The sequence below is a fragment of the Vidua macroura genome, chromosome 10 (assembly GCF_024509145.1).
Source record: "Vidua macroura isolate BioBank_ID:100142 chromosome 10, ASM2450914v1, whole genome shotgun sequence".
Classification (NCBI taxonomy): domain Eukaryota; kingdom Metazoa; phylum Chordata; class Aves; order Passeriformes; family Viduidae; genus Vidua; species Vidua macroura.
Genome location: NC_071580.1, coordinates 17564126 through 17580497, shown reverse-complemented (window position 1 = coordinate 17580497; position 16372 = coordinate 17564126). Strand labels below are relative to the sequence as shown.

At 39.1% G+C, this 16372-nt stretch overlaps 1 protein-coding gene across 1 annotated transcript in view; it reads right to left on the bottom strand.

Annotated features, from left to right (window-relative positions):
• FARSB (phenylalanyl-tRNA synthetase subunit beta) overlaps window positions 1–15891 on the bottom strand; it is a 36091-nt gene extending 20200 nt beyond the window's left edge. The window contains exons 1-15 of the mRNA XM_053986573.1: window positions 15807–15891; window positions 14759–14814; window positions 13661–13815; window positions 13085–13157; window positions 12698–12813; window positions 12106–12256; window positions 11288–11396; window positions 9023–9093; window positions 7657–7718; window positions 7519–7570; window positions 5960–6021; window positions 5336–5543; window positions 4832–4912; window positions 1752–1844; window positions 87–204 (exon numbers count right to left, since the gene is read on the bottom strand). Coding sequence (XP_053842548.1) covers window positions 87–204; window positions 1752–1844; window positions 4832–4912; window positions 5336–5543; window positions 5960–6021; window positions 7519–7570; window positions 7657–7718; window positions 9023–9093; window positions 11288–11396; window positions 12106–12256; window positions 12698–12813; window positions 13085–13157; window positions 13661–13815; window positions 14759–14814; window positions 15807–15864 — 1465 coding nt within the window. The 5' untranslated portion in view covers window positions 15865–15891. The remainder of the gene's footprint in view (window positions 1–86; window positions 205–1751; window positions 1845–4831; window positions 4913–5335; window positions 5544–5959; window positions 6022–7518; window positions 7571–7656; window positions 7719–9022; window positions 9094–11287; window positions 11397–12105; window positions 12257–12697; window positions 12814–13084; window positions 13158–13660; window positions 13816–14758; window positions 14815–15806) is intronic.
• Window positions 15892–16372: the final 481 nt, after the last annotated feature.

The window sequence follows — 16372 nt, the reverse complement described above, 5'->3', positions numbered from 1 at the left end:
GGAAATACAGATTTACTTACCATTACCATTTGGTATGTAAATGTATTTCTATTATCAAAGATTCTGAGGAACTTTTTTCTTCTTACCTGTACTAGGATCTTTTACTACAATGTCAGAAATCTCAAAGAGTTTGAGAGGCAAGGGCATCTTTCTGTTGGCAGCAATAGTTTTCAGCAGCCCAGGAAGGAGGGTTGTACGTGCCACCTGCAGGACAAACAGAGATGCTGCAAGTCAAATACCTTCCAAAATATCTCGTTTTCTTCATTTTTTTTGTTTTGTCCATTCATAACAAGAATTTAAAAGTAGTCAAGTGCAAATACTGCACTCATCTCTTACATTTAAGCAACTTTGATTTAGAATTTTTAAACCTGGAAATGTACATTCTCTCCATATTCTTTATGCTGCATTTTCTCAAAGAGTTTATATGTGAGCTTAAGAACTGGTACCATTTTACAGGTGGCTGAGTTGCAGTGCAGCATAGAAAAAATACAGAAATTGAAAAAAAATTCCCATAAATTTACTCTCACTTATACAAAAGGCAAATTCTAAGTGCAGTTTTGGAAATATCAAGTGTTATTTAAAATGTTGTCTTTATAGTATAGGAAAATGCTATGTAACCCTGCTTAGCAGCACTGCTACTGCAAAGGCCTGCAGTCTTGAAAGAACAGGAGTCTGAAATTGTATCTGGCTAGAGAGGCTGCCATATTTTCTCTTTTTGTTCACACTTTATTGTTTGTTGGGGGTACATTCTATATTTCTCACTGTAATCACCATGCTAAATGATAGAAATGAACAGGTGGTAATGGTCTGAACAGGTTCCAACAGTGTCCTGCACGACTGCTGATTTGTGGTACCAAATAGAAGGTGTGCAAAAATTCTGTTCTTGAATCTCAGAGCAGCAGAAGACTGTCATCAATATTAGAGATTATATCTAGGAAGGTATTTCAGAAACTCAGAGAAATTAGATGTACTGAAGGTCTTAAGGGAAAAAAAAACACAAATCACAAAATATTAATACCTCACAGACTCCTGAAACTTTTCAAAACCTTTCTAAAGTGAGTTTATCTTTGTATTTCTTAGGCTAGAAAGAAAAAAAAGGGGCCTCTAAATTTACATTCCTTGTAAAATAAAGAAAGCATCTTAAAAAAAGCCAACAGCATTCTTGAAAAGAAATACAAAACCTATGGGAACACTCTTTGGTATTTTCAGAATTGTTAAGAATACCATACTTGAGCTCTCACTTTCTGCTCTATATAAGATCAAATTATCTAGAAAGAAATATTAAAATACTACAAGAGCATGAAAGAATTAAAAAAAAAAAAACAATAAACCAAGAATAATAATGATCAATATTAAAAAAAAAAAACAACCCAAATGTTCCCTACCCAAAGCTCAGGATGTTTAGAGATTGCCAAGTCTAATAGTTCCTTCTATGCTGAATAGGTTTTCCAGATAAGGGAGTTGATCAGCCATCTGGGATTTTCTGCAGTAAGACAGCTCAGTTTTGCCATATTCTGACACAGAGCATGGTACTTTGCTTTCTTGAAAAGCTGATAGTATTTCACAGCAGAAGAGAGATTTCTCAGTGGAGTAACGGAAGATGACACGTTCAGCACATAAATATACACAAGCTCTTTAATGCAGGAAATGTAGCCTACAGTTTATAAACTTCATTTCCTGTAGGTCCCTTTCTCTCCTTTTTAAATATAGAATCCATGAGAATATTGCTTTCAGAATGTGAATGACCTCACCTGAAATTCTGCTGTTTTGGGGTTTGCTATGCGCACGGCCTTTGTTGCAGAGATGTCCGTGCGAAGCTTATCTGCAATATCTTCTTGAGAACACTGAAAATGAGACAAAAACCTGTCAAGGTCAAGTAGTTAAAACAGACAGTAAGCCAATGATGAAATCTGATATCAAGAATGAACAATGGAATTGTAGCACTGCCCCATAACATAGCCTCTCACACATAACACTCATAATACAAATTAAGCCCTAGTCTTAAGACTAAGTAGGCAAACTGGTTTATTTACAAATGTTAATTACTAAATAAAATAAAGCTGGGTTTAAAAAAAAAAAAAAGCAAGTGCTTATTTAGGCTTCTGTCATGGATTGTTGCCATTTATTTTAAAAACAGGCTCAGATTCTGCAGCCTGACTTGCAGTGGTTGAAGTATTTTATTCTGAAAATAGCTCTTGTAGAGAGACTGGTATCTGTTCTTTCACACAAAGTAAAATAATCCCTTGAGGGCCACTTACATAAAGTACAGTACTGTCTATGAAAAACAGCTCATATGGCCCAGCCTTCAACTTTCAGAGCTGCATAAGATTCTTGTAGTTTGTTCAATTTTGGGGGTTGAAGTGTTTTTAAAGCCTGTATACTAAAGGTGTATTTTTAAGCTGGTCAGTAAACAATATGCATTCACTTTATCAGACTCAGCCAATGTCTGTGCACATACTGCAACAGATGATTCTTCTAAGATCCACACTTCAGATTTCCAGAATTTATAGCTTTATTAGAGTAATAAAGAATCCAGAAGCAGATTAGGCATGTAATTGAGGATTTGCTTGTGTACTGCAGTCTCCCAGAAGTGCTCCCTTTGCACTGGCAGCACACACAAAGTGTGTTGATAGACCAACTGTGAGAAAAATGAGCAGATGATACCATCTGAAAAGTGGATTATTGAATAACCATGAAAAAAATCCCAAACAACACAAGGAATGCTGAACTTAGGAGGAGAGAACTGTGTTAAACAGTTTTCAGATGTTTATCTAAACTACAGTATGTTACTGTGATTTAACTACATGGATTCTTGCTAAACTAGAGCTCCTCACAGAAGGCAATGTTATTGTGTGCAAGTGTAATCTGGGGCTCTACCCAAGAAACTGATTGAGTGCACAAATACACAAGGAGTGTTTGTCATGTAACACTGGGGTACAGAATCTTGTAGCATAAATTATATCAGAGTTATCAAAGTCATAAGCCTCAATTAATAAAGTGCTGGGGACACAGCAGACTGTGAGTTTCATCCTGCCACAGCAGAAATACAAATATGAAATGTGATACCATGGCACACTGCATGACCTTCAAAAATTCTGCTGTTGCAGTTCCTAAAGGTTCTCAGTTGTAGCAATATATTAAATATTCCAGACATATTACCTATTTGGTGCTGAAAAAAATGAACTGTGGTTCAAAGAATCAAGCAAGAGTGGAGCACTCAAAAATGAATAATGAATTAGGAAATATTAATTTTGGATAATAATATTATTGAATAAAGAAAAACTTTAAAAGCTTGACTATATGTACTGTTTCCTCAACATGGTAGTAACCACAGGCCTGAATACCTCTGTCAGATATTAGCACTGCAGCACAATACTACTTTATTGTCCTGGTTACTTGACTTAATAACCAAATATTAAAACTGGAATATATTTTTTAGAATGAGACCAAATTTTGCTTTTGAAGCTCTGTGAAATCTGAAGGTGTTAAAATTTTATTCAGTCCACTCCAATTACTAAATCTGGTTGCAATACCTGAACTTTCCAACTATCAGAAGTGTTTTAGGAGCCTGAAATGCTGCATCTTAAAATATTTGAGTAAATTAGTAAAAAACAGTCTGTGAGCAGACCACTCTCTCTTATATTAAGAGGTTGTGTATTTTCAAAGATTTATACCTCTGGCCATCTAGTAAGTTTTAGGTTCAGGAAGCAGTTGACAAGTTCCACAGAGACTTTAACAGAACATGTGATGATAGCTCCCCATATGCTAAAATGTGCACAAACTGGACATTCAGGCAAAGGCTCTGAGCAGATCTTGCAACAGAAAGGATTTTTTAAAATGTATAGTATATTTTCAATAGCGGCCTATGCCAGTCTCCATATATGGACAGTTCCATATACATTTGGAGAGCATAGGAGCATATTTAACTTCTTTGTTTTTAATAGCAGATCAGGTTCTCTGATCCAGTTCACAGCTAAGGGGCATGAGCAAGTGGCCATGACAGAGATGTTGTTTCCTACTGTACATTCTATTTTAGCATAACAATCCTGCTGTGTAATTTCCATAGTACAAATTATGGCATCAGTTAGTACCACAGTGGCACTTGCTGCTTCAGAGTCCTAATTCTTGGTGAAAGGCTACTGGCGTGGCTGTAACAAATAATACCTTAAACCCAGTGATAACAATGCTATATTTTTTATCTATATTTGTTATCGATATACTATATATCCATTTGTTATCTATATATTCAAAACCCTACCTGTAGTGAAATTTACAAAGGATGTCCCTTTAGTGTCTGTGTGTTGTAACTTTTTTTTGGGTATTCTTAAAATAAGCTCTTTGCAGACTGAAATTATCTAATGCAAGGAATCGTGGGCAAATGACAATACTAAAGAAAAATATAGAAACAGGTAAATCTCAATACACTGTAGGAATACCCACCACAAAGTACTAAATTTTCATGTTGTTTTTCCAGATTATTGAATTATGATGAATTTCACATCTGGTGACCAAAGTCTTGAGAGAGATTTGCTGTCTTACAATTTCATCCTATCAAGTTAAACTAAAACCAGTCCTTCAGCAGCTCTTTCCCTCTCTATACTTAGAACTACATACCACATTAAGAGTGACTCATTTAACTTCTCTGACCTACAAACTCACCAAATATTATATTGTGGTTCCAAAGCCCTAGTAAACAATTAGCTGCCAAAACAGTACTGGATGATACTGGTACATTTATACAATAACATATCCTCAGACCACCCGCTGCAGTTTTGATTGCATCACTGTTCAAACGTGCAATTAAGAAAAATATGAAATCAATGTAATATACCAGGGCAAAAGTGAGTGCTTCAGTGAATCCAGCAGCTGCCAAGTCCACTCTCAGAAGTTCTGTGAACTTATTGAGGGGGAGCTAAAATGAAACAAAACAGTTTTCAGCTTCCATCTAAAAGCATTTTGCTATTCTTTCCCGAGGTGATTCTGCCTGTTACACGATGGTGAATTCACTAGGGAGGGACTATGCTTGTGTGCTTAAAATTTTTGAAAGCATTAGCCAGCTGCCTTTAGGCTTGCCTGAGGAAATGAATCTCCCAATTAGAGATTTAATATGGGCTCCCTACTTAAACCCTGTCTTTTTTCAAGTACCAGCAACCACTGGTCTTAGACTTATTCAAATCAGTGGGGCATCTGTTTTGTATCCCATCCATGGTAAATACTTCTCAAGGCAAAGCATGTCAAAATATTTAATTCCTAGGTTCTGTTTTCCCCAAAGCCCTTCTGGCATGCAGCAGTCATTTACTGACAACAGAGCATTCATTTGAAGGGGCAATCTTACTTGATTAGCTATGGTGTACGTTTTCGGAATCACCATCTGAATGTTGTTATAACCATAAGCTATTGCTGCATCTTCTACGATATCACAGGCATGGATAATGTCTGCTCTGGTAGGAGGGATTTCAATCTCTATATGGTTCCCATTCCCTGTGACGTGTGACTTCAAACACATCCTAGTCAGCAGCTTTGCCAGGCTTGATGGAGTTTCACTGAAACAAAACAAGAGAGTGGTCATTTATGGATTTTGCACTGTATTGACTGGCTTTGTAAAGTAATCAGTGGGTTTTTTTCTGCATTGCCTCATATCCTGAACAATCTGCAAGTGCTTTATGCACTGTACACAGACTTAGCATTCAAACAGAACTAGCTCAGATTCTCACTCATGAGATGGTCATTTTCCTTTACTTCATAACTTTTGTGTAAAGCCATAAATAATCATTCACTTTCCCTGAAAGCAGGGGACTCTGTTACAGAGTCAATCTAATTACCCAAGATGACCCCTGAATTTTTGATAAAATAAAAAAAATACACAAAGTCTAAACATTTTCAAAACAATGCAATAATCAATGTCTTCTAGTACCTTTGTCATGGCTAATAAAAACTGTTTTCATTTGCAGTAACACACCTGATTCCTACTTTCTTGTTAATGTATTCAGGTTTCACCTTCTCTGTTCGATAAGCCAGCTCCTAAAAAGAAAGACAAAGATTTTAAGCACATACAGTGCCTGCCATTCCTACCTAAGAGGATTCAATCTCAGTCATATAGCTTCTAATTGCTATACTAAAATGACACCCACAGAAGACAAATGTGGAATATTAGGCTATATTTAACATTCTGAAGTTAACAGGATTGTTGAAAATATACTCTACTATGAGATGCAAAAGCTGTTCTTGGTTAAGCTGGAAGGGTGAATGCAGCATGAAATCCCCGCTATTGAAACTTCCGATAATTTCTGATACATGCAAGTAACGGAGTCACTGAAAGTTTCTGGTGAGTTTCTAGTGAGTTCATCCTAAGTCAAAGCCCTAAAGCACAGAATGGTCATGCATGAGATCTCATGGTCTTGTACAGATCAAATGACTTTTAGGAGGAAAAGGAAGGAAAACTTTCTATTTCTTTATTGGCACACAAATACCTACCAGTATTTTACTTAGCAAGTGTGCAATGTATTTAAGGAAGATATTTTATATGTATTTATGTACTTCATGTCTTTCTAAACTTCTTGATATAAAAATCCTTAAAAACCATAGCATCTGAAACTTGGGGGCTTTTTCTCTATTTTATCTAGGGAAGCTGCTTTGGTTACTGCAGAGATTTCTGTTTTGTTGGATATCTTTTCAGGATTCTACATCTTACCTCTCGTGATTAAAATTGACATTGTGAAAAGAACAAGCTAAAATGACACTAGAAAACCTCTCAGCAAAAATAAGTTTCTTTCCCTCTGAACAGTTTGTACTCCCTTGGTATATCTGATTTTATGAACTCAACCAGATCTGTCTTCAGTTACTTTCAGGAAAAAGGAGGAATTGCTTTCTTTATACTTATTAAGAGAATAAAAATGTGAGACTCCATTACTGTGAACAGATCTATCTGGGGTCTGAAATGAACTTGAAGTCAACATTCTGCCTTTTAGACCTCTACGTAGTTGGTGTCTGTAAAGTGAGAGACTGAAAAACGCAGTGTTACAAGGTTATTTTAACTGAAGGGCATTAAAGCTTCCAGATCTGATAAGTACATTATGCTGAGGCTGATTTCAGTTGTCCATAGGCTTAAGGCTGAAGGACCTCTTCCTGCATTCATTTTTCCTGATTTGGAACGTGTAGGTTTTAAAAGCTTTAGACACAGATGATGACCTTTGATTGCAATCTTTACTTGTTCCTGAAAAGGTTCCTATCACAGGCACTCTAAACCATAATAGTGTATTTTTAACCTCATCATAATTCAATGGAGCTTCAGAATGACTTTCCTTGACAAGGAAAAGCTAGAGCTGGAGTTATTTTTTGTGGGGTTAGAGGAGGTTCTGACTCACTAATATAGAGAAAGTCCAAGCTGGGAGTTTACACTACAGTTCAGAACCAGCACATGCTGCCGCTGCAGGAAAAGGAAACAATGTCACTCTTACCAGACTATGTAAATCAAGCCCTCTCTCTGAGGACACACAGATACCCTAATGCTGTGCTTACCGGATAGATGTGGGTCTTCCCATTGGGATAAACCACTTCTACTGCTTCAACACTGAGAGAGACAGAAAAGTATAAGTACAACTGTTTTTAACACATGGCCCAAATGTAATGTCCCTCTGCCTGGAGATTTATACTCACGTGAATGGCTTCTCACAATATTCACTGAACATCGTGACTATAATATCAAGAACAATTTTTGCCTACAAAGCAAACATAAAAATCACATTGAAATCTGTCATCTACATGTGTTGAAGTAGACAAAATATCTTAACAAAAAACAGGGGAAAATATCTCATCTTACACCCTCTTAATTCTATTCTAATTTCCTAGCAGTCTGGAATACTAGACTGAATTTTAAAAAATATTTTCCTTCTGATGCAGACATTTGTGCAAAAGCTTGAAAATCTTTGGTTTTCAAGGTTCTAAAGTATTTGTATATCTTTTTTAGACTCTATTCTTTAGAAACACAGGATTTTTATTACCATTTGGAACTGGTCTTCCTAACCTGTCTAATTAGACATTTTACTGAAGTTCAAGAGAGAAGGGAGAGGCTGAAGGACTGCATTGCTTAGCAATACATTATCAAATAACCTAATTTGCAATTTTTTTTTTTTGTTTTACAGTTAATATTTTAAGAGGTTAGTATAATGGAACATAATAATGAGATTCAGATGAACTTCTTAATCCACAAAGGGATTTTTTTGATGCCTGACAGTGTAATTTCCTTCACATAAACAGACCAACACTATATTTATTTTCACTATCAAGACAAGCAGTAGCAAGAAATAGTTATTTATTAGCTTGCTTAAAAGCCACTCCCCAACATGCAAATTTATTTGTGTTGTTAACATACCATTTTGTAGTAGAGTAAGTTAAATGCAGTTTTGCTCTTAAGCATCAAGTTACACACTTTAGGAAATTATCAATGAATGCACAACCTAGATTCAAGAACAGGCAATTATTGCTCCTTGGCTTTCATGCTTCAGCTTTGAGTTACAGAATTTGCATATGGAAAGACTTGAATTTAGCAATTATTTGCATGGTATCCCTGCTTGATAAAGACAACTATGTGGAAAAATTCTCATCATTCTTCCCTCAGACCAAATTTTCAGTAGGAGACAAAATGAATCTTTACAAATAGTATTCTGACAAAACAGGAAGTCTTAGTAAATTTTACTCTTTTCTAAGCCTTTCAGATTTGGAAAAAGTGCTCAAAAAGAACAAACAGTCTCTAATTTACTTGAATTATTTTCTCATACAAGCTGAACACTTAGTGTCAACATAAAGATACAGTAAAATCAAAATTCACTGAAAACACAATGCTATCTATAGAGCAAGCCTGAAATTGTTCCCAGGGAATTCCATAGTCCTACAACTTTTGTATGGGAAGGTTGGCTCCATACAAGAAATGCTTTGTTGATTTAGCTCTTTGTATTGGAGCTCTATAATCTAAAGGGAAAACAATTATGTTAAAGCATATCAAAAGCAGGAAAGATTAATTTACCTTTGTAATATCTGTGCCTGTACATTCAATAAACACATTTCTGGTATTTAGCCTTATTTTTGTATGATCTCCTAAAACATGTGAAAACAAAAACATGTTAAGAAATATTAGTCTTATTGCAATAGCACTGATACTGATTTTGTGTCAGAAAGATCAAAAAAGCCACTGTCTAACTGCACCAACATTCACAGTTGTTGGCAGAATAGCAGCTCTTTTAATATTTGAATTTATGAATCAAAGAAAAGGAAAAAGGCAGATCAGACACACTGACTGGGTTATGCTTTACACTGCAAGACACAGGGATCTTCAGTATCCTGGCACCCAGCTGGAAAAGCCAGCTAACAGAACAGTGGCCATCTGCTGTTAGCAAAGGGCCCTGCACTGCCACAGCATCCCATCTTCCCTGGGTTCAGTGATGTATGTAATTTCCTTGGGCAGGAACAAATGAAATGGATTTTAAAAAGTGATTTAGACTAATGACTATAGTCATTCTGTGGTCTCCTGACACTGCTGATACCCTATAGGTTGCTCTACAGTAGTGATTTAGGTCCTAGTACGGGTCCCTTCTAGGCATGAATTTGCTTTGTCTATACTGGGAGTTATGATGTGTGCACTGAAGCACATCCCTGTTGCACTCAAATTTTTTCTTATCTGGAAGAAGCACCTGAAGTGTCTCTTTTGCATACTGGATGTGAAAGCCCTCAGTAGCTGGTTCCTTACAAAAGTGGGGTCTGTTAGTAAAGCACAAGTAATCTGGAGCAGCTGTACAGAGATCTCAATCTGCCTGTTAGGTACAGATGGGCAGTGCACACCTGGGGTGAATTCCATGGCTGGGAACCATGCAGGAATGGGCACACACCGTGCTAGAACCATGTGGGATCATTTCAAATCCAGCCTCTTTGTCCTTCTTGCCTTTCCTTGAGCCATTCATTAATGCAGAGGCACCCCACCAGAGCCAAAGAAAGCATTAGGATATACATGGGGAATTCCTGCTTCCTTTGTTTGACCCTGACTTAGCTTCTCTGTTTTAGTTTCCTATCTGAGAAATGAGGTCATAGCCAGACTGAAGGGACTGAGGGACTCAGGACTGAGGGATCTTGTACTCCCTAACAGCTGTGCTGTATCTCTTTGCAGATGGAATGTAGTCAGCATCTCTGGATTTGCTTCAAAGCAAATACACGCCTTCACTTCAGTGCTTGTAGATAATCCAAACAACCAATACAGATGTTTACATTGCATTATCTGTTTAAAAAGCACCTCTGACCTGGAAGCCTCTCTTTGATACTATTCTCTAAAGCAGAGGCAGGTGTTAAATTTAGCTCAACCTTTTTAATTGAAAAAATATAAACACTATGGAGTGCTTATACAGGGAATGCCCCTAAATTGGAATGAAACTAACAAAGAAGGATCAGGCACAGTGGTTGACAGCATCTTCAATTCAGAACAGTTACTGTTACTAGTCCCTGCCAGGGAGTTTGAGCTGCCTTTTAAGAAGATTTGGGTTAGCTGGATAAGGTCTATTAGGAAGCATACATCCAAAGAGATTATCACTGCAGATTTATTGGTCAGTGTAGGGAAATCTACTGATTTCTGACCTATATTTCAGTATAAAGGTATACTGAATTATCTTTATTTAAGGAGTAATTCTTGTCATGCCATTAAATGGCTTCAGTTAATTTGGTTCTCAAAAATCACCCATGGTTTCTTTTGCATTCAGAGGAAACCCATATTTAGAAACAATGCAAAAAATAGTCTAGACCGATTTATTCTTTTAATGCAATTAAAGTCTCCTGAAATCACTTCATGAGACAGCAATAGGATCCATAGAGAAATAGGTCCCATGGCTGGTAAGTTCCCTGCTGTGACCTCATAAAATGGAGTACAAAGTTGCAGTTACCAGTTACCCTTACCACTTTACAAAATAACTTCTTGCTGGCCTCTTTTAGCTAAACAAAATTTTTTACTAAGAGAAGCTCCTGTCACAGGGAACTTTATTGAGCTGGGGAAGAGTATGAGAAGCTCAATGCAGAGGTTTGCAGTAGGACTTTTACACCCTTCTGATGAAGATGAGAAAAAGGAACACTAGCAGTCTAGGGAGAGAGCAAAAAAAACCTGACTACCTTTTAAACTGAAAGAAGATTTATGAAACTGTCAGTGAAACAATTTTAAGAAAACATAATAATCCCTATGACAGCATTTCTGTCAGACACTAATTCACACAAAAACCAGCATTAACAGTACACAGCAGTCACAAATTAATCTTACCATTGATGATTGGTGGCATGGACAGAACAACCCCATTGCTGTCATAAATGACAGGATAACGTGGCTTGTTTTCAATCAGGTGCAAATAGTGCCGAAGGTGGCTGTCAGTCTGGAGAAACAAAGCACAAACTGAACTTCACTTCAGCTCACAGGTGGACTTCCAGAGAGCCACAATCCTTTGGTGAGTAATTAAGGGGAATTCTGAAGGTGGGAAGGATTGGGTTAGACTTAGGTACTTTACTAGTAAAGAGTGTTTGCTCCCAGCAGCAGGAAAAGTCTGAAATTAAAGAACTGGATTTTTGGTTTCCTTCAGAAGTGCTGCAGATTATTTAAGGATTCTTTCAAACGTGTAGGCCATTCTGTCCAAATGATACCCTTGTTCACCACAGCACACAAACATTGCCAAATATCCTTAGTCCATTATAGGAACTCTTCTTAAAAGTGATAAAAATTAGCACTGTAATGTTGTAGTTATACATTGCTGGATACTGACACATACCTAAATTTGATTCAAAATTTACATTTGTTCTAATGACATAAGTATGTGCTGTACCAAAAACCTAATTTCCTTTTAGTCTCTCTTGTTTCTGAGCTCTCTTACGTTTTAGTCAGAGATACTTGAGGATTTGTCTTCAGGGCCAGTATATGTTTACCAACGTGATAAGCAAAATATGGAATGTTCAATGGCTGTTAAGCTACAGAAGACAGCTGTGTTTTATTTGTAAGAACAACTTCTAATGACAAGGATATGAGAGATATTTAACCTTGGAAATTTATCTCCCTCATTTAGTGCAACGAGTCTGAAAAATTCCACTTACCCTATACAGATCCATAATTTGTGAGGCCGTGTACTCCTGGGATTGACTCAGGGGCTTAAATTTAATTTCAGAAGGTGCTTTGGCTGTAAAAGTAAATGGACCAGTGATGGTGTCCAAGTCATGGGTACCTATTGCTACTAATGCTCTTTTCCTAGAAATAAAGAAGGCAAAATAATGTTTTTACTAATAATACTTGGAGTTTCTTAGAGTATTATGCTCTATATTTCTATGCATTCGCAGAGCTTACTGAAAATGCAGAAGGATAATTTTGAGAAGCCTAGAAATTATTTGATGAATAACATTTTAATAAATATTATTATTAATAGCAACACAACTGTCAAGGCAAACCCAGTGGGAATGTTGCTAAACACTTCTGCCTCAACTGCTGAATGAACTGTAACAGCTATTTATGTTGAACAATATTGGCAGCAGACAAGAACAGGCAAGGAAATGAGAAGGATCAAGAGAGATCCTATAGAAAATTTTCCCTGGCATAACCGTAACACCTCTCTGCAATAAGGATGTGCAGTTTTAACATGTGATAAAATCATACACACAGACACTATACATTACTTTAAAATTAAGCACGAACCTGCAAATATTTTGGTGTAGTTTCTCTTGGAGGTCGATGAAACTGTCATAGCGGTCCTTGGTAAAAGTTATATTTCGGAGGACGGCAGCTACAGCGTGAGGCCGGATCTGGGCAGTCTGCAATTTACAACAGCAGCACGCAGATTTCAAGAGATTTGTTCTGAGCTGCATCTGAAACTTTGATTTGATCTGCTACTAGGTTCTATTGTTCCTCCCCCTCCTCATTCCTAAGAATAGATCACAACTAGTAGAGATGTTTAAATATCTTTAGCTCTTGTTCTGCAAATAAGATTTCCAGTCTCACTGCTTTTACAAAATCATACTGATATGGATCTTTCTGCTTCAGCAACTCTCAATGCATTTACAGAGGTGCAGTAAACACTTTTACCTGTTCAGTGATAATCAGCCTCTGACCTTCACCCTCAGCTGGTATTATCTTTTCAAACCTAGGGAGATTTATCCTAAAACATAGTAGTAAGTAAAGTAAGTAAGTTTGTAGATGAAATGCAGCAAATTCTAGAAATGTAGCAGGAATTATATGTAGAAAACTTTCTTGGTAACGTTTCTTGGCATGTAATTAGCTAAATGTGCAAAACTTGTTTTTTATGGGATCATCACCAGATTACTGAACTAGAAAGGAAGAACTCAGCAAGATAAAGTCATTGCAGAAAAGGGAAATAAATTATTTGGTTTGGTATTTATTACAAAGGATCACAAAGAAGTGTCTCTACAGGAGTTCTTTACAGAGGATAAGTCTCAAATGGAACAGCAATTTAAAACGTTTTAGAACAGATACAAAACCCAATAACATGCTGGTCTGTCCTCTCCAGAGGAACATGTAGATGAATCTCATCTACATATGTAATCATACTCCAAATGCAAGCAAGTAGGAAGTTCTGTTTACTGACCAGAAATTGACCCATATTTCAACAAACAACACAGAAATCTCACAGCTCTGCCTGACCTTTCCTTAAAGACCTGCAGTCCTCGGACCAACCCTTCCAGGCAAAGCAGATCATAGCGGTTGGCAGGAACATCAATTTTAAAGAGAACCACATCAGATGCGCCTTTGGCCTTTTCTTCACCCTTTTCTTTACTTATAATGTCCTTCTCAGATGTCTGAAATTAAGAAAAATGTGGCTTTAACCTGATATATTTTATCATTGACAGCAGTATGATAGTGATATGACAGGAGAAACTGTATTAATTAGAAGTTTACACTGTAATTTGCATTTATACAGCAAATGGAAACACCAAACAAAAGAAATGATATAAAACCTTAAATTCAGAAACTGTATGGCAGTGTACAAAAGGAAAAATTCAGTATTAAAATTTTAATTGTAAGAAAAAAATATTATAGAAGCAAGAACCTTCAGGATGTTAGATCCCAGTAGAGATCTGAGACCTTATATTTGGCAATAGATTGGCAAATAACTTGTCATAATCAAATTTATTCTGAAATAAAGCATAACATGATGTTCAGATGTCTTTTGATAAATGTCATTAAAAAGCCAATAAATTAAAATTAAATGGCAAAACCAAAACAGGTCTACTTGAACAAGATTTGCACGGACAGAGTTATCAGGACCAGCAAATCTCCACAAGTACAGAATCTAAATCAAAACATTAAGTATAAATTAGTTACAACTCAGGTAAAAAGGTCCAGGACAAATATATTTATTGTGGATATTGCACAGATGACTGCTTATCAAACAAAACCAAAGAGATCTTGTAAAATATGATCAATACATGTCCTGTGGCCATATTAACGCTGCTAAATAAAATGGTGCCTGAGACTGAAGATCAAGAGGCACAGAGTGCTGACCTCCAGGAAGTATTGCAATATGCCATCTTGGAGTCTTTTGCTTCCAAATCAGTAACTTTTGTAAATCCGAGGGTTTTTTTCCAGATTCAAAACATCTGTGTTAATACAGTCCATTACAACATTGTAACGGGGGATATGCTGGAAACAATGCCACAATGCCATATGAACTCTTACCAAAAATCAATGCTGTCAGTACGCTACACCTACTCAAAAGCAACAAATAAAAACATTACTTACAATTTCATCAAGCTCCAAACCAAACTCAAAGCAAAGCTCATCAAATTCTTCATCCGCTGTGAAGGAAGAGGGTGAATTTTGGTTAATAAGCAGGCCTCAGACCTAATTTTTGTGTGTGTGTTTAGAATGTTTTCAAACATGATAAAAATGCTAATTTGGAAAAAAAAGAATATGGTAAAAGTAATTTAAAGATTTTTCATTATATTTGTATCTGAGTAGCAGCTTCTTCAGTACATATTTGATTTATTGACGTGGTATTCTGACAGTCACAAGGAAGAGGTTTTGATCTTTGGAGCTCAGCTCCTCAGCCAGGTCTTTCAGAGCAACTCTCCTTGGACAGATAATGAAATCAGAAGGGAATAACTGGGCAGCTTCTGCCAAGTGCTCCTATTCTGATCAGACAGGCTCTTCTACAGAGGTTGCATCAACTGTGTGGTAACTGTGAGTAACACAGCCCTGCTCTGACAATGCAGATCTGCGCCGGGCTGTCTGAAGAGCCACAGCTTCCGTCTGGTCTAAACCACTGCATGTCCTGAATGCTCCTTCAGCCGAGCAGTTCTGCTTCCTGAGCCGGGAAGAAAGGACTGAATAAACCCACACTATTCACTGTCCTCTTTGCCTGCTCCCCCCTCTTCTCTCTCCTTCTTCGTTTAACCAGATCCCAAAACAGACAGTGACATTCCAACCAGAAACCGCCATGCGCAGACGCGTGGTTGCACTTTCCCGAGAGATTTGGGTTCAAGCAGTGCGTGTCGGGGCAATGTGCTGAAGGGGCCGGGGATAACACACGGCTGTGCCTGGCGTGCCGTGGGCTGGCGAGGAGCAGGCGGCAGGGGAGCCACCCGCGCTCTGAGGCCTGAGCTCTCCCGAGAGCCCCGGAGCAGCCCCGGCACACGGGACACGAGGAGCTCGGCCGGCGGCTCCGTGGGAGCTCAGGGCTTCGCCCCGGCCGGGCGGGCAGCGGCGGAGGGGCCGCGGCGACGGCACCCGGCGAGCGCGGTGCTGGGCGGGCGCGTCCCGCGGCACGGCGGGGACGGCGGGCACTCACTGTAGCTCCTGCCCAGCGCCTGGAACAGCAGCTCCCGCTTCACGCTGACGGTCGGCATGGCGGCCCTGCCCCGCGCTGCGCCTGCGCCGCGCGCCCGCCAGGCCCCGCCGCGCTGCCGGCGGGCCGCCCCCAGACCTCCGCCCGCGCCCGCCGCGCCCCGCGCCGCCCGGGGCCGTGACACCGCGCCCGGGCGCCCGTGGGGCTGCTCCGGGCCCGTCCTGCGCCTGGGGAGGGGGCGGGCGGCGCACCGAGCCCCGGCGGCGCGGCGGGCAGCTACGGCGGTGACATCAGCCCGCGGCGAGGCCCCGCGCTGTCGCCGGCGATGGGCGGGAGGAGCGGCCCGTGTGGGACCGCGAGTCCCGGCGGTGCCGCTGTCCCCGTGCCCGCGTGGGGACCGCACGTCCCAGCGTTATCCCGGTCCCCGCGGGGGACGGTGAATCCCGGCGCTGCCGCCGTCCCCATGGAGAATGGGGGTCAGCTGGAGCAACGCTGTGCAAGTTTCGGGGGCTGGTTTCTTTTTCACGCCGAAGTTTTATTTTGACGATCCCTGTCACGGACGCCCCGGG